At 40.1% G+C, this 24089-nt stretch overlaps 13 protein-coding genes and 1 non-coding gene across 14 annotated transcripts; 9 read left to right on the top strand and 5 right to left on the bottom strand.

The window, feature by feature from the left end:
• Positions 1–168: 168 nt before the first annotated feature.
• On the top strand, positions 169–415 carry rpc10 (DNA-directed RNA polymerase I, II and III subunit Rpc10; the record flags this gene model as incomplete). Its single annotated transcript, XM_056179636.1, has 2 exons — positions 169–250; positions 300–415. The coding sequence occupies 2 exons, from the start codon at positions 169–171 to the stop codon at positions 413–415; spliced, it is 198 nt and encodes a 65-aa protein (XP_056035002.1).
• A 299-nt stretch (positions 416–714) lies between these two features.
• On the top strand, positions 715–808 carry U2-guide RNA. The gene has a single exon (XR_008803659.1). It is a non-coding gene; the product is annotated as a U2 snRNA-specific guide RNA (small nuclear RNA).
• A 226-nt stretch (positions 809–1034) lies between these two features.
• Positions 1035–2099, bottom strand: ubp11 (mitochondrial outer membrane anchored ubiquitin C-terminal hydrolase Ubp11; the record flags this gene model as incomplete). The annotated part of the gene is made up of 1 exon (XM_056179635.1): positions 1035–2099. One exon carries the CDS (start codon positions 2097–2099, stop codon positions 1035–1037), a length of 1065 nt encoding a protein of 354 aa, XP_056036334.1.
• Positions 2100–4625: 2526 nt separating this feature from the next.
• On the top strand, positions 4626–6035 carry pat1 (serine/threonine protein kinase Ran1/Pat1; the record flags this gene model as incomplete). Its single annotated transcript, XM_056179634.1, has 1 exon — positions 4626–6035. One exon carries the CDS (start codon positions 4626–4628, stop codon positions 6033–6035), a length of 1410 nt encoding a protein of 469 aa, XP_056036331.1.
• Positions 6036–7862: 1827 nt separating this feature from the next.
• On the top strand, positions 7863–9092 carry fba1 (fructose-bisphosphate aldolase Fba1; the record flags this gene model as incomplete). The annotated part of the gene is made up of 1 exon (XM_056179633.1): positions 7863–9092. One exon carries the CDS (start codon positions 7863–7865, stop codon positions 9090–9092), a length of 1230 nt encoding a protein of 409 aa, XP_056035591.1.
• A 474-nt stretch (positions 9093–9566) lies between these two features.
• On the top strand, positions 9567–10249 carry prp38 (U4/U6 x U5 tri-snRNP complex subunit Prp38; the record flags this gene model as incomplete). The annotated part of the gene is made up of 2 exons (XM_056179632.1): positions 9567–9708; positions 9789–10249. 2 exons carry the CDS (start codon positions 9567–9569, stop codon positions 10247–10249), a joined length of 603 nt encoding a protein of 200 aa, XP_056037015.1.
• Positions 10250–11066: 817 nt separating this feature from the next.
• On the top strand, positions 11067–13808 carry sre1 (DNA-binding transcription factor, sterol regulatory element binding protein Sre1; the record flags this gene model as incomplete). Its single annotated transcript, XM_056179631.1, has 1 exon — positions 11067–13808. The coding sequence occupies one exon, from the start codon at positions 11067–11069 to the stop codon at positions 13806–13808; it is 2742 nt and encodes a 913-aa protein (XP_056037014.1).
• A 708-nt stretch (positions 13809–14516) lies between these two features.
• Positions 14517–16025, top strand: SOMG_00837 (BAR adaptor protein, endophilin A1-like protein-like protein, implicated in endocytosis; the record flags this gene model as incomplete). Its single annotated transcript, XM_056179630.1, has 2 exons — positions 14517–15104; positions 15153–16025. 2 exons carry the CDS (start codon positions 14517–14519, stop codon positions 16023–16025), a joined length of 1461 nt encoding a protein of 486 aa, XP_056037009.1.
• A 604-nt stretch (positions 16026–16629) lies between these two features.
• mdm34 (ERMES complex subunit, membrane tether and lipid transfer protein Mdm34) lies at positions 16630–18078 on the bottom strand (the record flags this gene model as incomplete). The annotated part of the gene is made up of 1 exon (XM_056179629.1): positions 16630–18078. The coding sequence occupies one exon, from the start codon at positions 18076–18078 to the stop codon at positions 16630–16632; it is 1449 nt and encodes a 482-aa protein (XP_056037008.1).
• Positions 18079–19420: 1342 nt separating this feature from the next.
• mrpl51 (mitochondrial ribosomal protein subunit L43) lies at positions 19421–20001 on the top strand (the record flags this gene model as incomplete). The annotated part of the gene is made up of 3 exons (XM_056179628.1): positions 19421–19483; positions 19533–19695; positions 19799–20001. 3 exons carry the CDS (start codon positions 19421–19423, stop codon positions 19999–20001), a joined length of 429 nt encoding a protein of 142 aa, XP_056037007.1.
• Positions 20002–20169: 168 nt separating this feature from the next.
• Positions 20170–21300, bottom strand: ctu2 (cytosolic thiouridylase subunit Ctu2; the record flags this gene model as incomplete). The annotated part of the gene is made up of 2 exons (XM_056179627.1): positions 20170–21243; positions 21268–21300. The coding sequence occupies 2 exons, from the start codon at positions 21298–21300 to the stop codon at positions 20170–20172; spliced, it is 1107 nt and encodes a 368-aa protein (XP_056037006.1).
• Positions 21301–21503: 203 nt separating this feature from the next.
• Positions 21504–21955, top strand: smd3 (Sm snRNP core protein Smd3; the record flags this gene model as incomplete). The annotated part of the gene is made up of 4 exons (XM_056179626.1): positions 21504–21540; positions 21606–21665; positions 21708–21837; positions 21886–21955. The coding sequence occupies 4 exons, from the start codon at positions 21504–21506 to the stop codon at positions 21953–21955; spliced, it is 297 nt and encodes a 98-aa protein (XP_056037013.1).
• Positions 21956–22357: 402 nt separating this feature from the next.
• phs1 (3-hydroxyacyl-CoA dehydratase involved in very long-chain fatty acid elongation Phs1) lies at positions 22358–23149 on the bottom strand (the record flags this gene model as incomplete). Its single annotated transcript, XM_056179625.1, has 3 exons — positions 22358–22437; positions 22552–23088; positions 23137–23149. The coding sequence occupies 3 exons, from the start codon at positions 23147–23149 to the stop codon at positions 22358–22360; spliced, it is 630 nt and encodes a 209-aa protein (XP_056037012.1).
• A 310-nt stretch (positions 23150–23459) lies between these two features.
• On the bottom strand, positions 23460–23816 carry SOMG_00831 (uncharacterized protein; the record flags this gene model as incomplete). Its single annotated transcript, XM_056179624.1, has 1 exon — positions 23460–23816. One exon carries the CDS (start codon positions 23814–23816, stop codon positions 23460–23462), a length of 357 nt encoding a protein of 118 aa, XP_056037011.1.
• Between the last annotated feature and the right edge of the window lie 273 nt (positions 23817–24089).

The following is a 24089-nucleotide window of genomic DNA, read 5'->3' as shown; positions in this document are numbered from 1 at the left end:
ATATGACCTGTTTAGGATTATATTATAAAGTCTAGAGAATAATGGTCTACTGCCTAGACGATGAATTTTTTGCTGTTTACCACCACACCTTGTCGGAGGAAAGGGAATTCTTCTGCAAAAGCTCACGAACGATTATTTTGGGGTTTATAATATACATATATACACATAATGAACGGTGCTTTTGGTCCTTCTGCCGGTGGAGCCGCTTTCAATCCACCTAGGCCAGTAACAATGATTTATCTTTGTGCAGGTACGTGAAACATATCCATTATCATGGTAATTTGCTAATTAATTAAAAGACTGCGGTGCAAAAAACACCATTCAAGCGAAAGAGGTAATCCGTTGTCGTGAATGCGGCCACCGTGTCATGTACAAAATGAGAACCAAGAGAATGGTGCAGTTTGAAGCCCGTTAAAACGAAATGTCGTTTCGTTTGGCTAAATAATGAGGAAGAATTGAGCTTGTACTTTTTTTTGAGTTACGGGAAGCAAAGGACATAAAGGGAAACATAATATTGCTGTTGATCTATGGCAGTTGTCCTTGACATTAGTCAAAAAGAGTAGACAATAAAAAAATAACGAATTGGCTTTTGGGTAATACTATGAAATAATAAAAGGTTTAGAGGACGATGGTAAGAAAACATACTGGCAGGCGTTTCTGCTACGAGAGGAAAGTCATAGAGACAAGTAAGTATATTACGGCGCAGATAGTTGGGCCATGTAGCACTTCTATCAAGCCAACAAAAACAGACCGCTTGAAAATCTCAAAGCCAAAGTTGCGGCTTTGTGGACAGATACGGTGGTTACATGAAGGAAAGAAAATGAAAGAATAAAAACAAAATCATTAAATAGAAGGAACTATGGAATAGAGAAGAAATTGTCAGTGGGTGGATGGGAAAAGGATGTCGAAAGAAACAATATTAAGATATATAGAACCAAAAAACCAACCCGACTATTAGATTTTTTGTAACGAAGTAAGCTTAACCAACTTTTTTCATTAAGGGAGACGGAAGAATAGTAAAAGGTAAGAATAAGTTAATCCAATTCAGAAGGGGACTCCATTTCGTAAAATAGCATAAAAGCCAGTCGATGCTGATCCAAAACTTTTTCGATAGTGCATTTAGATATGATGGTATCGTTGGCACTCCACCAACAATTGTCCTTTTTGCGATAACAAATGTAATGACCTGAATTTGCACCGCCGTGATGGGTGATGACGGAGCGGAGATGGTAACGGTAACGATTTTGGAGTACAAAAGACTTTTCGTAATGAACAGCGGTGTTGTTTCGGGAAAGACCTAAGGGAGTGTAACAAGACCGCTCTAGTTGAATTTGAAGCAGGGTAGGAGGACGCTTCCATTGGACCATACGGTAACAAGAGGTGGTTTTCTTGGTATGGGGATAGCAAGCATCACATTTGAAATCATCGACTTGCTCGAATGCATTCGAAGCAAAAAGCTGGGATAAAGAAACGGAAGAAGCATTATGGGCATAGGGAAAGCTCAATTGCAAGATGGTATTTTTAAAGTTTGTGGAAGTTTTAGCGGAACAAAAAGAGCACTGAACGGTTTGAAGGATGAATCCGATGAAAGGAAGCTGGGCTGGAAACCCGAGGATACGGACAGAGGAGGGAGGAGAGGAAGGAGAGGGCAACGAAGAATCTTGGGACTCGATGATTTCCAAAAGGTATTGTAAAAATTCATGGGCGTCTTGCTGTAACGAGCGCAAGATGACTTTATTTGTAATTTTCTCCAAAATATTGAGGAAAGAATTCGCAGAGGTGGGTTTCGAGCTACCGGAATTGAGATTTTTGAGGAATTCAAGAAGGGCTGCATACAAGGTGGAAGAGGAAGCACGAAGCTGAAGGAATTGGGTCAAGGAAGATTGACTGGCGAGAGCTTGAAGAACACTGTTTAAGAAGCAATCGTTGCCCGAGGAATTGTAAAGACCTTTGATGGAAGATTTTGCCTTGACGGTGGTAGAACCGTTGGAAGACGTGACGATGTATAAAGCGGCAAAGGTGGTCAAGACCGCGGCACCCTTGAAGATGCGATTGTATTCTTTCGAACGACGCGCGGACAAGGGATTGACGACGGACATTAGGTAAAAACGACAGCGACTAAAAAGTAACCAAGAGAAGAAAAAGTCCAAAAAAACAAGGAGAAAAGAAACAAACAAACAAACAAAGAGAAAAGAAGAAGGGAAGGAAACAAAAAAGTCGAATCCTTCTTTTTTGCGATATCAAAGAAAAATCACAAGGCCTTGAAACCGTTAAAAAGCAATATACCCCATGCTTGTTTTTTGTGGTTTCCCAACAAAGACACCCTCAAGTAACTAAGGATTACAACAAGACGAATCCAAAGCAGATAACTTTCGTTCAAAAATGCAACCTAATGCAAGTTCTACCAACTGTCTATAAGAGGATAGGAACCAATGCTTCGACCAACAGCCCTTGTTAAGATGGCAGAGGAACGAACGAAATGAAAATGAAAAACAAAAAGAGAAAACAAAAGGCTCCAGTGCAAAAGGATTAGGAGCGGTCAATGCAGTGAGCAAAGAATAGGACAAGGGAGCTTAGGAAAGAACCCCATTTATGCATATTTCAATGGCGCGTAGCGTTCAAAGCAGAGAGGGGGAGTCAAAATGAAGACATCCGAAAGGCGGAAGACGGGTGTCAAGAAAGGATTCGGTTGGTCTCTTTGGGTTTCAGTGATGCCAAATAAGGAACATTACGGAAGTACGATTGGAGGAAGTCGAATTCCGCTATCTTAGGGTTCAAAGGAAGGACGAATGGCAAAGGAGAAAAAAGAGCAAGAGATGGGGAGAGGGAGTTTGATTGGTACGTGAATTGTTTCTTAGGTGACAATTCGAGGAACATGTAAACAAATCAAAAAAGTAAACAAACCAAGAAACAGTGGATGGATGGATGGGACAGAGGACGCGAGAGAAAGGTAATTTCCTTTGTTGGTATTGTTAATGTGAAGAGAAGTGTGGTTTTATGTTTCCAGCAGGAATGGAATTGGTGGGTTTAAAAGAATTGATCGAAAACAATGCATACGAAGGCTCTAAACGTCCAAATGGAACAACATCCTAAGGATACAAGTAGGTAGTGGGTAGAAGTGTAGTGAGAGGAGGGTGGAACACTTGGGTAGTGGTGTAGGAGGAAAGAAGCGGAACCTTGAATATAGTCGAAAGACTGATAGATGGTTAAAGAAAAACAAATATGTAGGAAAGAAAAGAAAAGAAACGAAACGAAACGAAAACCAAACAACCCTTTGGAGAAGGAATTCCAACCAAGAATGGTTTAAAGAGAAATACGGTGATCGTTAAAAACGAGGATAAAGATAGGAACCGAATTTCTGCTAATTCTTTGTTCACAAGGGTTTCTTTGTTGTACGGTCTTCTTTGTTCTCTATAGCAGAATTTACAACACCATACATTCTTCCCTTTCATCCCTCTAGCACATTTGAAATTGAAGAAAGAAAAAGGACACTTGTTCCAATAGACATTCCTTGTGAATTTTCCTTTCAGTTTCCATTCGTTCCCTTTGACATACAATTTCAACAATAATTCATTCCAAGCATTTGTTTCCTTCCCCTTTTTTTTCCACACGCGTCGAGTGCGGTGTATAGTTTAGACAGTTCCTTGACCCACCCGAGTTGACGACCACTTGACGAATTGGTCCCATCCTTCGTTTCCTGCATTGGTTTTCTATTTTCTTTTGGGAGCGCGTGTTTCTGAGGGTTGTTTCATTTATAGACGATTTCGTTGTTTTCTCTTCGGTAGTAGTATAGTGGAAAGACTTTTTTTCGTTTCTCCTTTTTCTTTTCGGGGTTTTGCTACGCGTTTTCTTGGTGAAAATTTCCAATTGACGTTTCCAAGACCCAAAATTCACGAATTAACCTGATTTTCCATCCATTCATCCATAAAAACCCGCCCCTTCACCAAAACATCTGGTTTTTTTTCATACATTTGCTTTATCTTTTTCATTACGTTTCCTAGTTTTTGATTTTTTTCGTCTCTTCATTTATATTGGTTTTCAACGTTGGTGTTTGTTTTTCTTTTCTTTTTCAATTTTCTCTTTTTAACGTCTTTTTTTTTTCGTTTCCATTTGTTGCCATTCCTTCTTGAAAAAATCAAAAAGTTGTGACCCCGATTCATCCGCATTGAATTTTCTTCGTGCATTAGTTTTCTCGCATCATCCTTGCTTGTAACAGTGTCTTGAAGAAATTCCTTTTCCGATTCATATTCTAGTCTAGTTTTGTGCTACGCGAACGTTTCTCGATTTCGGCCGGAAACCTGTTCTTGAAATTTGAGTTTGATTTTGATTTTGTAATTTATTTTTCTCCCTCATTGTCCAGCGCTTCTCTGTGTTTTTCTCCCTTTTTCTCTCCTATTCCTTTCTTAAAAGTGTTATTGTTTCGTTCTGCTTGTCTTTATGAACATCCTATATCCTACTTCAAGTCAATCCCTAAACTCTTTTATCGTTGACCCTTGTCTAGCTAATTCTCTCATCTTGTAATCGTTCTAGTCATCCACAATTACATTCTTTCACGGAATTTCGCCTAACTTCCCTTCTCTTTTCTTTCCAACGGCCGATTCAACCCGGTCTTTAACCGCTTCAATATGCCTCCGGCTCCCGAAGCTCGCATAGGTGAAACATTGGATGATTCCTTGCAATTTATTTCTGTCATTGGCGTTGGTGCATATGGTGTCGTTTACAAAGCAGAAGATCTTTACGATGGTACGCTGTATGCAGTCAAGGCCCTGTGCAAAGACGGCCTAGATGCAAAGCAAAAACTGTTACAGTCAAAAGAACTATATTTACATGCGCGCGTACAATCTCATCCTAATATTCTGTCTTTATACCGTGTCTTAGACACTGAAGATACAATCTATGTGGTTTTGCAATACTGCCCTGACGGCGACCTATTTACCTGCATCACCGAGAAGAGTCTATACCGCGGCAATGACTTGTTGATAAAACACGTCTTTAGTCAGCTCATCAGCGCTGTGCAACACTGCCACTCCGTTGGCATCTACCATCGTGATTTGAAGCCCGAAAATATCCTCGTAGACGATGAAGGGCGTACGGTTTACTTGGCCGACTTTGGTCTCGCAACCACAGATGAACTCTCAAGTGACTATGGTTGCGGCAGTTTATTTTACATGTCTCCGGAATGTCAGCGTGAGTCGTCCAACCCAAACGCGCTTTCCTCTGTAGGCTATCAAGTTTATACACCATTGACGAACGAGTCATCTGAGAAACCTTCCTCCGCGTTTGGCACGGCACCGAACGATGTATGGGCGCTAGGCATTATACTCATCAATCTGTGTTGCCAAAGAAATCCATGGAAACGTGCATGTTCCCAAACAGATGGCACGTATCGTTCGTACGTGCAAAATCCGTCGACGTTGTTAACCATTCTCCCGATAAGTCGAGAACTGAATTCCTTGTTAAATCGCATATTTGATCGAAACCCAAAAACAAGGATAGGTTTATTGGAGCTTTCAACGGTAGTCAGTAATTGTAAAACGTTTACGCGAAGAATGCGTCCAGCTCCCCTAGTCTCGTCAAAATACCTTGCCTACCAACGTCAACAACAGCAGGAAATTAGAAATTTGCAAGAATCGAATGGCTATGTGAATTCGGCATATGCCTCGAATCCACACATTGGCCTTCCTTGGCCTCCTACACCTCATCTCCCAAATCAATGGAAGTCACCGTACACACCCACACTCCCTGTTCCCTATCCGGTACTGACGCCAAACTCTGCTACCCCTTCCGAATACAAAGTGCCCATTACAGCGCCATTATTTGCAACCGATGCGAATTGGCCTTGTCATAATTCACCAGGTGGAAATTACCTTCCTCCTACACCTGTTCCATCCCAAAATGAATCTGACCTTTTAGGATACCCGGCACAAAGAGCACCTGCGGTAGCCGCTTCTCCGTATGCCGCTGGATTTGTATTGTGTCCAGCGCCGCCGGGTCGAAGCCCGAATGTGATGAATGCACCGCGGAAGTCACTTTGAGTGTCCACGGTTTCTTCCTTTGCTCGCGATTTCGTGTGATGATTTTCGTTTCGATATAACTTTCTCCGCGACTTGCTTCAACGAAAGAGCACTCGGCCCTTTTTTTAATTCACTGATGTATTTGTATTATTTATGTATATTTGCAAGTGTTTGGCTTGCTTTTTTAATTTTCCTTTTTTCACGGTTTACTAGTTTTAATGAATTGCATTCTCTTCAACGGTTCCTTAGAGCAGGCGAAGAAAGTATTTGTTTCGGTTGAAACGTGATGAAACGTGTAACAGAATGAAACCTTTGATGATATGAACCGGTTGTTTGAAACAAATGGACGATGGATGAAATTAACAGGATGCAGAGAGATCTACAGAAACGTCAATTCAAAAGTTGAAAAGTGGTTTTCTAAAAAGAAAGAAAGAAAGGAAAGCTTGTCTCTTGACACTTGCTTCGCAAGAGAACTTTTGAGCGAGCTAGATATGTCAAAACGTCGAGATATGAATAAGGTTATCAAAAGCGAGATGAAAAATTGTTGGAAGCGAACATGGTTTTAAAATGAAAGAAAAGAAGCACTGAAATGAAAGAAAATTAGAATACAACTACAAGAAAATGAAAGAAAGAAAATGAAAAAAGGGAAATCTCATTTCTGACGATCTCTTACCTATATAGAAGGAGCGACCGGAAAAAAAAAAGTGTTCCAGCGGGACGGGCGACAAAGAAGTCAAAAGAAGGGAATCGAAAGGGCCAGAAGAGACGAGTCGTCGTATGGTGCGCTGGAAAATTTCCCTTTACCGCGATTGCTGGAAGCGAAGAGATGCCCGAGACGGACGGACGGACGGACGGACGACAAGGAGGTATCAGATACCGAGCAGTGGTCCATGGGTGGCTCCGTGGATCAGTACTACATGAAGGAAAGAGAGTGCGGCAAGCAAAGAAACGGACAGCAGCAACATAAAGCTCAACAAACAATTTAAGCTAGCTCAAGACGGACGAGCACGGCTCAAGACCAGCTTTGGAGAGGTAACAAAGGTATGTTTATCCCTGGAAGGGCCGGAGAAAAGAATGGATGCATAGAAACGGGGATAGTTGCTCGAGAGATATGATATGGTGATGAAGCGACGTATTGTTTTTCCGGCGTAACAAGAGGACACACATTCGTCATCGTCGAAATGCTTCTATGCGACTGCTTGCGGTTCGTTAGTAAATAAACAAAGGACAGGGAGGGCATTAAAAATAAGGAAAACAACAAAGAAAAGAAGGGAAACGCAGGCATGAAAGAGAGCCAAAAAAAGATGGTGAAAAAGAAACCTACAAACAAGGAGAATCAGGTGGCCAACTACGACGCAAACAAGAGCAATGACGAATTGGGATTGGCATCAACTCCTTGGTAGTCAAGCCCGTCCTGCTTGATCGCTTCGAAACGTATGTCTGTAGTAAAGCTCAATTCAACGCTCAATCAAATAGCAGATTTTAGCCTGAAGAGGAGGTGGTGGTGGAGGAAGGGTAATGTCATTGTTGAGTGATACGCAAGGTTTGCGTTTACAAAAAGCAATATGTTTGTAAAGGCAAATTGCTGTGACACTCAGCAATGACATTCCTTGGTGTTCTACTTGGCAGACTTCTTTCTTGGAACTATAGCAGCTCCTTTTGCGTCGCTTTTTTTTTGCTGCTGTTTCATCGCTTGCACATAGCGCGCATCTTTCATTGCCATTGCCATTTCCGTCGCCTCGCTTTCTGGAATACCGAACATTTCATTGATTCTTTCGTGGACACATTTTCGTAAGTCTTACTAGAGAACATTTTTTTTTCCATTGACGTCAGGGATCGAAGGTACTGATGAGACTGATTGGACAATTACGACGGTTCGGTCACTATCGATACGTTCATCAGGTGACGAGTTTTTCCGGATGGGGTAGCTGGGCAGACTATATAAGAGCTTGGCCCTTCACCAAGAGGTTTCATCACAGGTCCTACCATCAAATCATAAATATGGGTATTCTCGACATTGTTCCTACTGGTGTTATTAGCGGTGACAACGTTTTGAAGTTGTTCACCTACGCTCGTGAGCACGGATTTGCTATCCCTGCCATCAACGTCACCTCCTCTTCTACCGTTGTTGCTGCTCTCGAAGCTGCTCGTGAGGCTCGTTCCCCCATCGTCTTGCAATGCTCTAACGGTGGTTCCGTTTTCTTCGCCGGCAAGAAGTCCTCTAACGACGGCCAAAAGGCTTCCATCGCTGGATGTGTTGCTGCCGCTCACTACATCCGCTCCATCGCCCCCTTCTTCGGTGTCCCCGTCGTCTTGCACTCTGACCACTGCGCCGAGAAGCTCCTCCCCTGGATGGAGGGTATGTTCGCCGCTGACGAAGCTTACTTCAAGCTCCACGGTGAACCCCTTTTCTCTTCTCACATGCTTGACTTGTCTGAAGAGCCCAAGGAACAAAACATTGCCAGTGTTAAGAAGTACTGCGAACGTGCCGTCCAAATGAAGATCTGGATTGAGATGGAAATCGGTATCACTGGTGGTGAAGAAGATGGTGTCGACAACTCTGGTGCCGAACAAAACACCCTCTACACTCAACCCGAAGACATCTGGGATGTCTACCGTGAACTCTCTAGCGTTACTCCTTACTTCTCCATCGCTGCCGCTTTCGGTAACGTCCACGGTGTCTACAAGCCCGGTAACGTCAAGCTCCGCCCTGAAATCTTGGGTGACCACCAAAAGTATGTTCAACAACAACTCAAGTCCACCAACGACAAGCCCGTCTTCTTCGTCTTCCACGGTGGTTCCGGTTCTTCCGTTAACGAATTCCGTACCGGTATCAAGAGCGGTGTTGTCAAGGTCAACATTGACACTGACACCCAATACGCTTACCTCGAAGGTGTTCGTGACTACGTCTTGAAGTTCCAAGACTACCTCAAGACCCCCGTCGGTAACCCCGAGGGCCCTGACAAGCCTAACAAGAAGAAGTTCGATCCCCGTGTCTGGGTTCACGAGGGTGAAAAGACCATGACCAAGCGTATCGTCACTGCTCTTGAGGACTTCTATGCCAACAACACCCTCTAAATTTTTGGTTGCAAAGATTCTGCAATTCAATAGGTGATACAATGATATATAGACGGTAAGATTCATAAAACTTTACCCGTATACGTTATTACTTTTTTTTCTAATGAGATTTGCTGTTTCATGATGCCTTTTGGTTTGCGATTGTAGGTTTTGTAAGAATTTCATGTGTATGTATTTGTGAGTTTTGATTATGTTTTCAAAGACATTATTAGCAATAATGTAGACTATGGGGCTCTGGTTTTCCTGGAGGTGAAAGCTGATAGGACTTTGACTTAGAAAGGAAATTGAATCCTGTCTTTTCCCATTACACTTATTTACTTCCAGTGACGATTTGTCGTTTTTTCTTTTTTTTTTTTTTTTTTTGAGTAAGATATTCTTTGAAACCCATTGTAGTTTTGTCTGTTTAGCGTAACCTTTGAAATCTATCTTTTTGGTTTTCGTTTTCGTGGGGATCGTATCGTGTTGTACATTGGAATGACAGATTTTATCGCAAGGGATTATCAGTCGCAGGGAGATGTCGCGCATCAAATGCTGCCGACCTTTTTGGTTGGCAAGATTCTGCGAGAACGAATCGTGGAATGCTTTTATTGGAAGGAACAGTGCTTTGGCTTGAATGGTACGTATACCGAGTTGAACTTTTAGAAAACTCGTCAAAAACTCGTCTAGTTTGCGTTCCAAGACTAACCTATGGTTTAGCTGCTTCGTTGATTGATCGTGCAGTGCGTGTGGAGTACGTTGGCGGACAATTTGGCAACCAGCATCCTACCGAGTTTATTTGTTTGCTCTACAAAATGTTACAAATAGCCCCAGAAAAAGAGATCGTATTGCAATACCTTGCCATTCCCGAATTTAAGTATATACGAGCTCTGGCAGCTTTTTACATTCGTCTAACTTGGTCTGATCCAGAAGTGTATCAAGCTTTGGAACCTCTATCGAATGACTATCGAAAATTGCGAATTAGAGATCACAATGGATTTTACGTTTCCCATATGGATGAATTTATCGATGCTTTATTCAACGAAGAAACGGTCTGCGACATTACTCTGCCACCTCTAATGAGCCGTTACCAACTTGAAGAACTTGATCAGCTCGATCCCCTGCCTTCCTCTTCCGAGAGTGAATCAGAACATGATGAACCAAAAGAAATTCCTTCCTAAGGTACCCACCCATCCCATCCATCTTGCTCACTTTGACATACTTCCATTGGAACCAACAAAACCAACACATTCAACTATTGATTTATTTTTGGAATGGCATATTTATTAACCACTACACTATGCAATCTTTATATAGATTCTTTCAATTTTTCCTCTATTCAACATTATGTCTCATACAATATTCTAGCATGGAACGAATGGATTTATAGTTTTACTGTATCTCAAGGAACTGTACGGAGCGTCCTTATACTTAAATAAGGTATTGGTTTCCCTTTCGTTATTTGTTCATGGGAGTCGAACCATTTTTCATCGGTATTCTGATTTCTCGTCACACCTCAAGTCAGTCCACTTTAATTTCAGATTTATTAAAAGCATTGTCTCCGGCATTGTACCTCTTGTCCTAGTCAAACAACTTGAAACAAATTGCGCTTTGGAAAGAGAATTCCAATCTGGTTTTAGAAGAGTTTCGTAGAAAGTTAAACACGGATTCAATTGGATTGAATCGGTTCTACTTGCCAAGTTTGCGCAAAATTATCTATTTCGCTCTACGAGTGAAAAAAGTCAACTTTTTTCAGCTAGTTCATCGTTTTTGTTGCCGAATACTTGTAAATTATTGCTCGTTTGCTTAGTCGCGAAACAGATTCCTTCCTACATTTTCATCTGGGGAAACAAACGAGCACATTGTGTGAAATACTAGTCCAAAAGTCTTCAGGAAAATAAAGACACTGGACTGTATTTAAAAGTCGTTCTTTTTTATCTATAGATCGTTTCTTTTGCTTGAATATTTGAAGGTATATCTTCTCTGCTTTGTTACAACATGCTTGCTCCACCTCCTGTTCCATCCGTGTCGATATCTTCAGCTTCAGCTTCCAAGCCTTTAAACGAAGAAGAGAGCTTGAAATTATCGAAAAACTCGAATAGTGCTACAACGATCCCGGAGCCTACCGATACAAATTCTTCATCTCCTTTGGTGGATAATTGTAATAATCTTTTGTATGATCTTGCAAACTTTGTGGAGGATTCTCCTCCGACCCTCACCAATACTTCTTTCTCTCCAAACTCGTTCGCGCTTTCCGATATGGAATCCTCAATGAATGGATGGCTTCACCCATTTGCTTTTGACGAAAACTTCAACGCAAATCCTACTCAATTTTCTTCACATAGCATTAATTCTCCCAATTCGCTTGGTCATTCTTCAAGTGCTTTACGTTCCAACTGCGATTCGCCCAATTCCTATTATAACGAGAATTATAATTTTACAAAAGCAAATGATTTGGACGTAGAATTTAATTTCCAGCCTTCTATAGATCCCGTCCGTCCAACCGTCGACACCATTGATCCTTCCACTGTACGCACTCGTCCTCCTCAAGCGTCTTATGAGAGCCAACCTGGAAATCTTAAGCGTGATGACATTCTCGATGGTGATACTCAGTACGTTAAACAGGAACCTAGCTCTAAAAAGGCCAAAGTTTCTCCTCAATCTACCGAGAGTGGCGTAAACTCTTCCGTCTCCTCTGGAAGCCCACGTTTTCCTGTTCTTGATCCAATGGAAAGCTATCAAAAGGATTCTACGTCTCCCGAAGTTATAGATCCCACCACCGGGAAACCAAAGAAAACATCGCATAACATGATTGAGAAGCGTTATCGTACAAATCTTAACGATCGTATTTGTGAGCTTCGTGATGCGGTTCCCTCTTTACGCGCAGCCGCTGCTCTCCGCTGCGGTGTCACGTTGGAAGAAGAAGAATTGCATGGACTCGCTCCTGCAAGGAAATTGAATAAAGGCACCATCCTGGCGAAGGCCACTGAATATATTCGGCACTTGGAATCCAAAAGTAAGCAGCTTACCAAAGAAAACAAGCGACTTTCTGATCGATTGGCATTTTACGAAGATCCATCCATGGCTCCCCCACCCTCTGACAACAACAACAAATCCTCCGAGCCAGTCAATGTCGTTTCATCAGAGTTTCCTGTCCAAGATCCTTCCCGGCGCCATACTCCTCAGCGTACTCGTACCTCACCAACTCTTAATTCCATGGGTCGTACTGCTTTGAACGGAATGGTCGGTTTGGGCCTCTTTAATTATTTCGGTGGTGGTAATGATACTTCTCAATCCATTTATGGGTTGTTTGCTCTTCCCCCCTTCCTCACTTCAATACCATTTACGACAATCACTTGGCATTTGCTGAAAATCGGGATTGTGTTGTTAGGACTGTTTTACCTTTTGAATGATCGTCGACTTTTCAAGGGCTTTAAATCAAAAGGAAAGTCCAAAGTTACAGCTATGTCTTCTACATCGCCGTCTTCTATCTTATTCAGGAAAACAATGTTTGAAAAATATTGCTTATTGGATCATTCATCTTCCTCATTATCCCTTTTCTTCGGTTTGTTGATTTTCGTTGTCAAATCGTCTTTTAACTATATAAGCCATCGAATTAGTGGTCTATATGCCTCGTCCGAAACCTGGGTATACAGCGAACAGCAGCTGGCAGATATTAGGAATTTAGAAAAGCTGCTCGATGCACAGTTAATGGGTGGCGATGAAAAGGTTAATCACCTTCGTTTGTTTATGGTTTTTGCTTCTTCCTTTTTCTTGCCCACTACAAGCCACACATCAGCTCTTCAGGCAATGTACGCTGAACTTATATTCTCAAACTCTCCGATGCCATCTGCATTTGTATCGAAATGTGCTTCGTTTTTGTGGAATCGTGCCAAACGCTTGCACAGTAGTGCGTCTATGCAAACGGATCTTCAAGAGCTTCCCGAATGTGTCGTGAAATTAATTGAGACATGTGAAGCAGAAGATGTCTTTTCTACTTGGATGGTTGAACGTTTGTGGACTCTCTCTAGATGCACTCGCGATTCTGCAATGTTACCGAATAGCATAATCAGCAAGCTTTCGGATGTTGTAGTCATGTCTCCTTTAGAAACCACTGCTTCTTGGTATGCGGCTGATTTGCTGGATGCTTTGTTGATGGAAAGTTTAGAACATCCTATAGATAAATCTGACATTGAGAAGGTTCTTTCACTTTCGCCAAAGAATTCTCCAGTATATCGTCATGGCTTAGTTGCTAAATTGGTTCTCTTTGAAGACGGTACTTCGGACTCTCTTACAGAAGTTTTGGCCGCATATAACACTACATTGCAGCTTCGTGGTCAAGACAAGCGCAGCTACTCCAGTGTATTAAACTTAAGCAGTAGTAAGTTGTTCACGATACATGCTTCTTTGGTTCTTGGATTGTTACGTCTTGGTTTCTCAGATGTCGCCAAGCGCATGTATAGAGAAATTTGTATTCCAGAGGACAATTCTGATATTAGTATGTTGTCGTTGGTAATCGGTTGGAAAACACTGAAGGCCTTTTCGCCCAAATGCACTTCGCAGAAGGAAAACGATGTCGTTGAAGCTATGGCAATGTACGTTCGTGTTGGAATTGGCTCCTTGGGAATAGAGGATCCCAAGATTTGTCATCATCTTATTTCATCTTGTGTCGAGATTGGATCGCGAGTTCAAGAAGATTTGGGTTATGCTTCTGACTCGGAGAACGTAAGCGTAGCCTAATCTGCCTTTCTATTTTCTTAATTTATTGTAACTTAAACGTACGAAACACTTTCACAATTTCTATGATTCTATTCTCTTTTTTTTTGTTTTCTTTTATAAATTTGTTGAGCCCTAATAATAATATCATTCATTACGTTCCTCGAATCTTTCAAACCGGTGTAGGATAAGTAATTCGACAAATGTGTTTATTATCTATGAAGAATATACTTGAGTTTCAAAGGGAATTTCAGTACGTCTGATTCAATATTAGTTCAGACATTTTCAAGAACAAATCAGTTATGTCCTTACGAAAAGTACTTCTCATTGTTGAAGCTGAGAGCCAACTCAGTTTTATTTTTACAATTAAATATTAATATTTTTATGAAGAAGAGAACAAAAAACAAGACGCTTCAGCATTTGTGTGTTCCAGAAAAACAATTGTATTTCCATATGTTTATTATGTCTCGACCTAATAACAGGCATTTTATGCTTTATTGCTATTAATTTTTGAAAAAATAAACATACGGGAGCTTTTCTTAGTAAATTCCCTCTGTTTAGGAATATTATACAAAAATGACTTGGTATCGTTACTATTACTCGATTACTGTACTCTTAGCAACCGTTCCTTCATAAACAATGTTTTTTCTCTTCTGTTAATTACACCGATGTGTTTATAATTTGAAAGTTTTGAACTGTAAGCTCCTTGGAATATTTTGAATAAATTCTAGTATGAACAAACATTTTGCAAGGTTTTCTCAATGGACGGGAGAGCGTTTTGGATTCGATCGACAGAAAACGACTCTGTCAGATGATTTCTGTGACTTACAGCGAGAAATGGAGCTTCGGTTTAATGGAACTGAAAAAGTGCATCGAAATTTTAGTCAATGGGTACAATCTATGGGACGCAGAAAGTCACCCTTGGAAGAACAGGAAAAAGCACCGCCAATTACCGCTTTAGGTGATTCTTTTCTTAATTTAGGATATATTTTATCTGATTATTCCGTTCATTCCGACACTTACAATATGTATGGAAAGACGCTGATTCAGATTGGAGCGCTGCAGGAAAACTTTATTCACTTCGTCACTGAATCGTACATGAAAGAGTTGGATGGATGGCTTTCACAAAAAAAGGTTTTGGAGGTAAAAGAGAAAAAGCTTGAGAACAGGAGATTGGTGTTTGACGCACTCTCGACGAAAATCCAGAAAGCTAAAAAAGAGGATTCTAAAATTGAAGAGGAATTACGAATGGCGAGAGGGAAATATGAAAATACTTTAGAAGATTTTGAGGAAAGAATGATTGAATTAAGAGAACTGGAGGTAAGTAAGTCTGCTCACTTATTCTGCTAACAAGCTTTCAATATACAGTCTAGTCAAGTTAGTAAGCTCGTATTGTTACTACATAAACAGACTCAATTTCATGAGCAATGTTTGAATATTTTACGATCATTGGAATCTCAACCCTTTGGAGAGAGTCAGCAACCTACGAATCATTCGAAACGATCATATTCTACAAAGTCATTTGCTTCTTCTCCTTCTGTCATTTACAAAGATCCTAATCAGGCTATGCATCCCCGACTTTCTTCTCCTTCTCTTGGGTTAGAACCAACTTCATGGACGGCTCCAACTTCTTTTGATGCGGGAGAAGAAGCTTTACTACCAGCTAACTATTTGAAGAATTTAGAAGAGTTGCAGTTAGGTGATGCGTCTTCTCAACCATCCGTAAGAAAGTCTTCGTCACCGGAAATACCTATTGCATCGAAGCCAGTATTCACAGGACGCACATCTTTAAATTCTGTCGTCCCTCGTGACGGTCTCGAACGATCTTCCTGCGATTTTGAAGAGGATCGTATACCCAAAGACAAAATGGAATCTGGACATAGTTCCTCGCTATCAGAAATGCCCACACCAACTAATTCACTACTTGAGAAAGAAAGAGCATCTGCAAGTCAAAACAGCAAAAGTTTATCGACTCATGTAGGCTTAGAAGTTGTAAGGATGAAATATCAATTCGAACCACAGATGGAAGATGAATTAGCGTTGAAAAAAGATGACCTTTTACTTGTCTTGAAGAAGGTCGACGATGGATGGTGGGTAGGGGAGCAACTGAACGATGATGGAAGTTTAACAGGAAATACTGGTTTGTTTCCATCAAACTTTTGCTTTCCTGAAAATAATTATATTCATTTAGATAAGATTCCCAGAACACTGAGTGATCGTGGAAGTCCTTATTCTTCTTAAAGATGGTTCTCAAGGACTAACTAGCTTTGGTTTCGTGAATAGCGCGAGCCTCTCGATTTGGCTGGTTTATTAAATTGTTTTGTACACATGACTTACACGGCATGCAAAATAGCCAATGTCATTACTTTATACCACGTCTTTTGAACGACAAATTATACAAATTGTTATTTGAATTTTCTTGGCTTTCTATCTCTCAAACGTATCTAATCATAACTGTTATTTCGATTTGAATATTAGGACTGAGTCTCGAGGGTTTTCAGTAATTCTTTATTGAATTAGTCAGTTTTATGCTGTTTTTTTTTTTACATATATACAGGATACTATATTTTTACGTACATTATTCTATCGACGAAATTATAAATATTAATTTTAAAAACTCTTTTCAATTGTCAAAATTAGCAACATAGAGGTAAGACATTAACGGAGTATAAATAAAAGAAAAGCTTCTCTCGTAATAACAACAGTAATATACAAAGGCTATAAAAAACATGCGCGATAGTTTCAGCGAGCTTGGTAATAAGCAAAGTGTTTGATTGAAACCTCTCAAGTCATAGATTGTTCCAGATTTACACAGCACGAAAGAATAAACAAAAAAAAGAAAGGATCAAAAAGAGCGATTAGCTTGTAATAATCGCTGCAGAGCGAGCAGCTTAATAGAATTATGATGTGGGTTGAAAACCTTTTTTGATAATGATTCCTCTTGTAACTTGCGTTGTAATTCGTCTGCTCTCCAACGAGGGATAGGGCTGTTTAAAGAAGATTTCTCAATTGAGTCTTTAACATTGGAATCACAAATAATTACTTTCTCTGGGTTTTTTTCCGAAGAATCTCCAAATGCAGACTTTTCATTATTTGAAGAAATGTGAGGTTCGCAGACAAAAGGATCCGAATTATGAGTAGCGGAAATTGTATTAGACGGCGACGTTTGCATGATTTCTGATGATTGTAAACGTATAACGTGTCGTTTTTTCACCTGTTCACGACGACGATGAGGATGCGCATTCTTCATTTTGCCGAATATTGTGGGTCGCGGCGATACAGTTCCTGTTGTCGAAACATTATGTTGAGTAAAGAAATATTCTGTAGAAGGAGAAGGGGAAAGTGTTGAAGGAGGAGTGCAAGAAGGCTCCTCAGACTGAGCCGAAAGGCGATGAATGGTATCAAAAGGAGTGGACCTAAAAATGCACATGGGAATGTTGTTGGAGGATTTTGGATGGAGGGAATTCCTCGACAAAGCCATCTTTGTCAACGATTGAAGATTAGGGTGAGCATGGACGTCTAGTGGACCCATTTTCATTGGATATTGAGCATCGACTTTGGTGGATTCAAAGTAATCCGGTGGTCCATCTAAGAAGTCAGGGTTTGAAGACGCTGGTAATTCGGCCTCCCTGGAAGCTCCATAGCATGTTGATCTCGGCTTAGGAACTGAAAAAGGAAGAGCTGGATCTGCTTTGGCAAACCACAAACGAGACATCTTGTAAATGATAGAAGGAAGTTCTTCCCGAAACAAAGCAGCAAGTTGAACCTCAATTTCTCTCTGTAAAAAACGAGCTATCGCAGGAATTGAATCAAAGGAGGAAGAAACTCGTAAAGACTCTAAAGGATCATTGCGAAATACCATGGTGATTCCCTTTTGCTTTGAAAAAACCAAAACAACAATACCATTCAGTTTAAGATTTGACAACCGCAAGAACATTGGAACCGTCAAAGGAGCACAAGATGCCAGCATGGTGTTTTTTGCACCAAAGCTAGGTACTTTCCGTTTTTCAACAGACAAGGGGTTTGCCCGAATTTTCGTTTGCAAAACCAATGATGCATTTCCGGAGTAATGAAAATTAAACAAACCCTGAAACCGATCAGGCGCAAAATCTCCTATTTCTAAAATCTCCAGTTCCGGTGGTTGTTCACCCATATTCAATTCCTTGACAGTAATGCGATCAGCAATTAGTGAATGCTTCGCACCCTTGTTAAGGGCAGCAGTCAGTAATGTCGTGGCTCGCTCATAAAAGGCTTCCGAAAACTGTTCACCCCAACCACTTATTCGAAACGACATTTTCACAGTCAAATGGTGACCTTGGTCAATTTAATGCACTCAAAGCCTTATTCTTTGCTAAATCTCATAAATCTTTGTTTAGTTTCCTTGCTATTTATAGCAATTCCATTCAGAATCGCTTCTCTCGATATTTGTAGATGGCAGGTTGTAATTAACTAGTGGCGGGTCCGTTAAACAGCAATACGTTATTTGAAAGGAGCAGTGGGGTTTACCGAAGCTTTGGGAAATGTGAAAAATAAAAGTAGGATGCTTCGCTAACGTATGCTATTTCCAAAAGTAAACAAACATGAATATAACCCAAGGTTAGAAAAACAAGAAATATCTTAAATAATATCATCAGTAGGATGGACTGTGTTGCTGAGAACCCTTTGGTTCATTAATGGTAATTGACAATGAAAGAACAACCTTGCCTGTTTGTTTGCGTTCTCTCAAAGAAGGAGGCATGTGTAAATATTGGCGCTTGTTTTGTGTCTTTCCTCTTCTGCATTCTTTTTTTCCTATAGGCTTTTGAAAACACGGATTGAACAAATGGATTGTTGTAAATTTGTTTGTTCTCTCGTCGGCTCATTTATTTTAAATGAGAATATGCCAGTTTCAGTAACCCAAGTACCAGTTCTATAAGAGTAGCATCAGCGAAATATATGCACTAGAAAAAGTAATTCGTAAAGCAAAGGTAGAAGAAGCAGTATGAACTGTATGAAAGGTTAGAGTGCTCGGTATAAACGCGGGTGGAAGAATGATATGATTTTGACATTTCGAGGTTCAACATCAGTAGGAAAGCGGTATCCATTTCTTCAAGATATTCTTGTTTCAGAAAAACTTCCATCGTCAGAGTCCAAGCGCGATCCTGCCTTTTAATTGTTTGACCCATACATTCCTTTCTGCAGTACCATTGCCCATACTCTTCAGCGTTAAACAGTAGCTCTTTTAAAAATAAAAAAAACATTATTCGTATCGTAACGAAACGCATTTTTTTGGATAGCTAATTGCATTCTTTGAAAAGAAACCTGAAAACATAGAAACCGCTGAAATGGGTTCAAGAAATGTGCATACGAATCAAAGAAAGAAATAGAATAAAGAGCCTTATTTTACTGCTTTTTTCGCTGCCCATTACCACTCAACTAGTACTTTCCATACTCCTGCCTGACCCGCGCATCTCCTTCCACTAGCCCTTCCTACACAACCCACCTTACCTTGTACATTTGTAGCATTTTTGTAAATTAAGCGTTCTTTGAGGAGTCCGCTATTATTTGAATACTTTTTTTTTTGTTCTCTTGACCTTTGCCTATTTGTTTTCCCCTTCATTCATTCCATTGAAATAGGAAACCCAATTTGCTGGACAATGATTGAAATCGTGCAGAAAACGGCCATACCGAAAAATGGATTGGGATCCTTTATCCGTCCTGTATGTATAGAACGTTGAAGAAAAAGACATGCTGATGATTTTTAATTAGTGCCAAAGGATCGAACTCTCATACTGCAATTGGGGCGGAAGTTCCAAATCAATGAAAGAGTTTTTAACGAAAAAGTTAGCTCCTATTGCAAAAACCTCTCAGGATATCGAGTTTCATGTTTACAACAGACAAGGACAGCATCCTTTAATACGAGCATTTTACAGTAAGTAATCTCAACTGAACAACATAAACAGCAGCTGGCATGATATGCCGCGCTGCGTGTTTTTTTCATAAAAGTAATTGTATACTGACTAAATATCTTTAAGATACTGGACGTGAAAAAACAATCTGCACTAGAAAGATGGACACCAAGCAGATTATGGACAAAATTACAATGTGCCGTGACAGTGATGGTTTGAAACCACGATTTATCAAACAACCAGTCCAATCTACAAATCCATCTGTGCGTGGTGTTTGGAGCCCTTTTTCTGAATCAGCAAAATCATATCGGGTTTATGGGAAAAATTGATGGACAAAACTACTGATACAAGTTCAACATAAACAAAATACTCTTAATATTATTAACTAATCAATCCTTTCCTCTTTTTTATCCTTATCCTTGTACTCCATAAATAAGTGTTTACCCAAATAGTGCGAAGAAATCCAAAAAAAATATTAATATACATAAGACCCTTATTTACTGTTCTTTTTTGACCGCGGGAATCCGTAATGGCTGTTTCATATTCTTTAGGGAAACGGAGCATGCATAACATATATCAGGGTTGGCGGCAACATCTTCTTGTCTTTCGCTAGGATGCTGCACAGTAGTTCTTTGTAACCAGGCTTCCGCATTTTCCTGCATCGGCAACTTACAAAGTGAACAGGTTTTCTTCACCTCTGGCACGCCCAGCTTGGACGACATCCGTACAACAGTATTTACCAGACTGGGGAAATGGTCGTTCAAGGTTGTAAAGTAATTTTCTGCTACGCCAGATATTGTGGCAGGGCGTTCTTCCACTTCCTTTGCTATATAATCAAGTTCTTTGATTTTCATGTAAGATTTTAGCTCGGAAGACAATACATCACGGAGAGGACGCAACAAAAAAACAGGGAAATCAGGAAGCTTAGAACAAACAGATGTGCACCAAGGAATGGCAAAACCTCTTCCTTCAGCTACAAGCTCCAAAACGCGAGCTGCGATCGTTGTACCGCAATCACCAAAAACGATAGTGTCACATTGTTCCTTTTCGGCAATGGCGACAAGAGCTTGCTCGCGAACCCGATACAACAAATCTTGTCTTGAAGCTAATGATGGAAGAGCTTCCAAATTAAACGTATGGGGTTCAGAAGAATCACCACGAGAAAATTTGCCATTGGTGTCAATGTAAGATGCCTCCTTCAGTAAATCCTCTTCTTCGATAACCTCAAATTTACATTGCGTATAATGACAATCGATGGCTTTTTGGATTGTATTGACTGTTTGCGCGCACTCTTCTTCGTTTTGTAAAGATTTACTTTGCAAATGAACAACCAAGAATTCATCAAACATTGGTCGATAGTTATCTTTTCTGTGTCGCGAAAGATAATACGCAGTTTCCAACATGGCCATTGAAGAAATACCCCCGGAAACAGCGAGCAAGGCCTTTTGAGAGTGTCCTTTTTCCAAATTTGGACGCGAAAGCTCAAACTGACGACGAATTTTGTTTTCTGTTGATCGGACAAAGCATCCATCACAAGTGTATTCCGACCTAGACATTACGGTTGCCTGTTTCTTGCATTTTTTGCAAAGAAAAACTTTGTCGTTGTCATTTCCATCTATGTTTTGCATTTCTTTTACCCTAAAAGTGACCTCAATTCTTTAAATTAAGATTGGTATTTGTTTCTTTCTTTTGATAAAGTCCAAATTAACCAAGCAACTCTTATAGTAGTAATTTTGACTGGCTTACACAGCGTTTGTAGTGGGCAAAGGTTTTTACGGACATAGCATAGCACCTACTGAATACTCACCACAAAAGGCAATTCAACTGAATCATGTCTTTGTGCTTAAAGCTGCTCCATGAGTCCCAAGGTATTTAACCTTTATTCTTTTGTTCTTTTTTTTATGAAGCTAAGTACACTAACGTTGATTGTTAGGGCACATCGTTAGTATGGAGTTGGAAAATGGTTCTACTTATAGAGGCAAACTGATTGAAGGTAAAGTACCAATTTAAAAATGTCGGCTAACAAATAATTTAGCGGAAGACAATATGAACTGCCAGATGAAAGACATAAGCGTCACTGCCAGAGATGGACGCGTTTCTCATCTTGACCAAGTATACATTCGGGGATCTCACATTCGATTTTTGATTGTTCCAGACATGCTCAAGTAAGCTAATTCGGTAACAGTGAAAGCAAGTTTTACTGACTGAGATAGAAACGCACCTATGTTCAAAGTAGGACCTGCTCGTGGTACGCCGTTACCGACTCGTGGTGGACGACGTTAAGAAAGTGAATAAAACGAGCTATAAAACTATTATAAAGTAGCAGATTGAGGTGAACAAGTTCTCTGCAACGCTTTTACGAATATACAATCAAGATTTGCTTTTTGTACTGAATAATAACATGATCAAAGGGGAAGAAAAGCATTGCTAATCTTGTCTTTTATTAGCAGTTTTATTTTGACTGCTGCACTTTCTACTTATTGGAAACACCTTCCTGTTGCAAAAACTCATGAGAATGGTATCTCATGGGAAAGAAGAAAATATAAAAAAGAATTACCAACTGTTTGTATAGCCTTTGAAAATTAAAATGAATGACGAAAAGAGTGAGTGAGTATAGATACTTTCTAGGAATCGAACAAGTTGAGAGATCGAAAATCATGTAGAGAAGCGATGATGCACTTTGTATTAGGCCTTAACATCCTTCTTTGTAAGTTTAAGGACTTTACGACGTTGGGAAATCATGTGCGTGTACAACATGTAGAATCCTAAAAAAAATGTCAGTTTATGTAAAGGAACGAACGACTTAGCATGTTTGTTCATCTCGAACAGACAATTGTAAAGTTGACTAGAACAAAGCGAGGAACAAGCAGAGTACATACCAAAAGGATAGATTACAGTGGCAGCGGTCCACACAATTTTACTCAAAAAGAAGGTGTTCCAGGCAACACGAAACGTTTTCAGAACGAGCAACAATTCACTTCCGGCGCCAATGGGATACAAAACAAGAAAGGTATTGTAACGAAGCCATAAAAGCAACTTGGGGACACTGCCGGCCAAGTTACAAGCGTAAAATGCATAACGGATAACTTCAGTGATGGACCAAGCTAGAATCATAAACAGATAGATGGGAGAGGTATTGATGCTTTGTGGGAAAAGATAGCAGACACCCCAAACAAGTATAAGACGAGAAAGTACTTGGATAGCAGTGGTGAAGGGAGATGACTTTACGAACCTAAGGATACTATGGAAGACTTCGGCCAAAGCCAACGTTTGGACCCAACGTACCAAGACGTTTGTGTGGTTGAAGACTGCACGCTGATCACCAGAGATGTGCCAAAGCAAGCCAGCTCGAATTAAGACACTTAGCCATAAAAAGCACGATAAAACATTGTACAATTTAAGATACTGGGTTGAAACTACGAGATTAGCAGACGAATCTTTACCTCTAGAACATTATTTCTTACATGTCTTTACCATACTGCAATATATGTGGTGGAATACAAGTTGGGAACAAACAACAATATCAAAATGTAACTTGGGTTTTTAGCTTAGCTTAGCTTAGCTAGTATACTTTAAAAGTAAGGAACGAATGTTTTATGTTGATCTAAAGAAGAACAAAGAGAACGGACCCATCCAACCAAAAACAAAAAGCAAACCGTTTCCGAAACAAAACAAAACAAATGAAATGAAATAAAAAAACGACACTTGGATGGTTATATTTCTTTAAAGATGATTGTTTGTACATGTAGCGCAATTCTTCCATCCAAGGATAGAAAAGGCTACGAGATTACAAAAAGAAAAGAAGGATATTGATCTTTTGTATGAGCTTGCCATTACCGTTTCTAGTCAAAGAATTTAAAAATTTTAAAAACCAAAGAATCCAAAGAAAGCGAGGAAGCAAGAAACCATGGAAGGAATGAAACGGGGTGCTTTTCCTACCGGGGTCTAAGAAAGAACAGCAATGCCTATTTTCTTTGCTTTCTCTTTTTATTAGTGCTATCAAAGCTCCAGGCTCCAATGCATTCGATAAGACAAACCAGGCTTTTTGATAATCAGCGTGGAGGAGCAGAAACGTAAGTTTAGATACGACAGGTGAGGAAGGACATAAATAGAGCAAACTTCCTTGCATAAGCATAAGCAACATTATCTTTTTCTTTTTCTTTCCTTTTCTTTGCTCGTTTTTGCTTCCTTGATTCGCCAAGGAAAGGAAACATTAGTCAATCCTGTTCAAATTTAAAACATTGTGATTCTTCTTGCCCAATTCCCCATTCCTGTGTGTGTTTTCTGTTCCATTGACTCTTTTTGAAGCGTTGTGCATTCATTCGTTATTTTTTTCTCCTACAGGGACATCTCGTTCACTCTTCTTCCAAGGCCTAATCAGGAACATTTACAATCAACCAAAGACTGAAGACCCAGT

The sequence above is a fragment of the Schizosaccharomyces osmophilus genome, chromosome 1 (assembly GCF_027921745.1).
Source record: "Schizosaccharomyces osmophilus chromosome 1, complete sequence".
NCBI lineage: Eukaryota > Fungi > Ascomycota > Schizosaccharomycetes > Schizosaccharomycetales > Schizosaccharomycetaceae > Schizosaccharomyces > Schizosaccharomyces osmophilus.
Note: the sequence above shows the minus strand (reverse complement) of the source record. Positions and strands in the feature narration are given on the sequence as shown.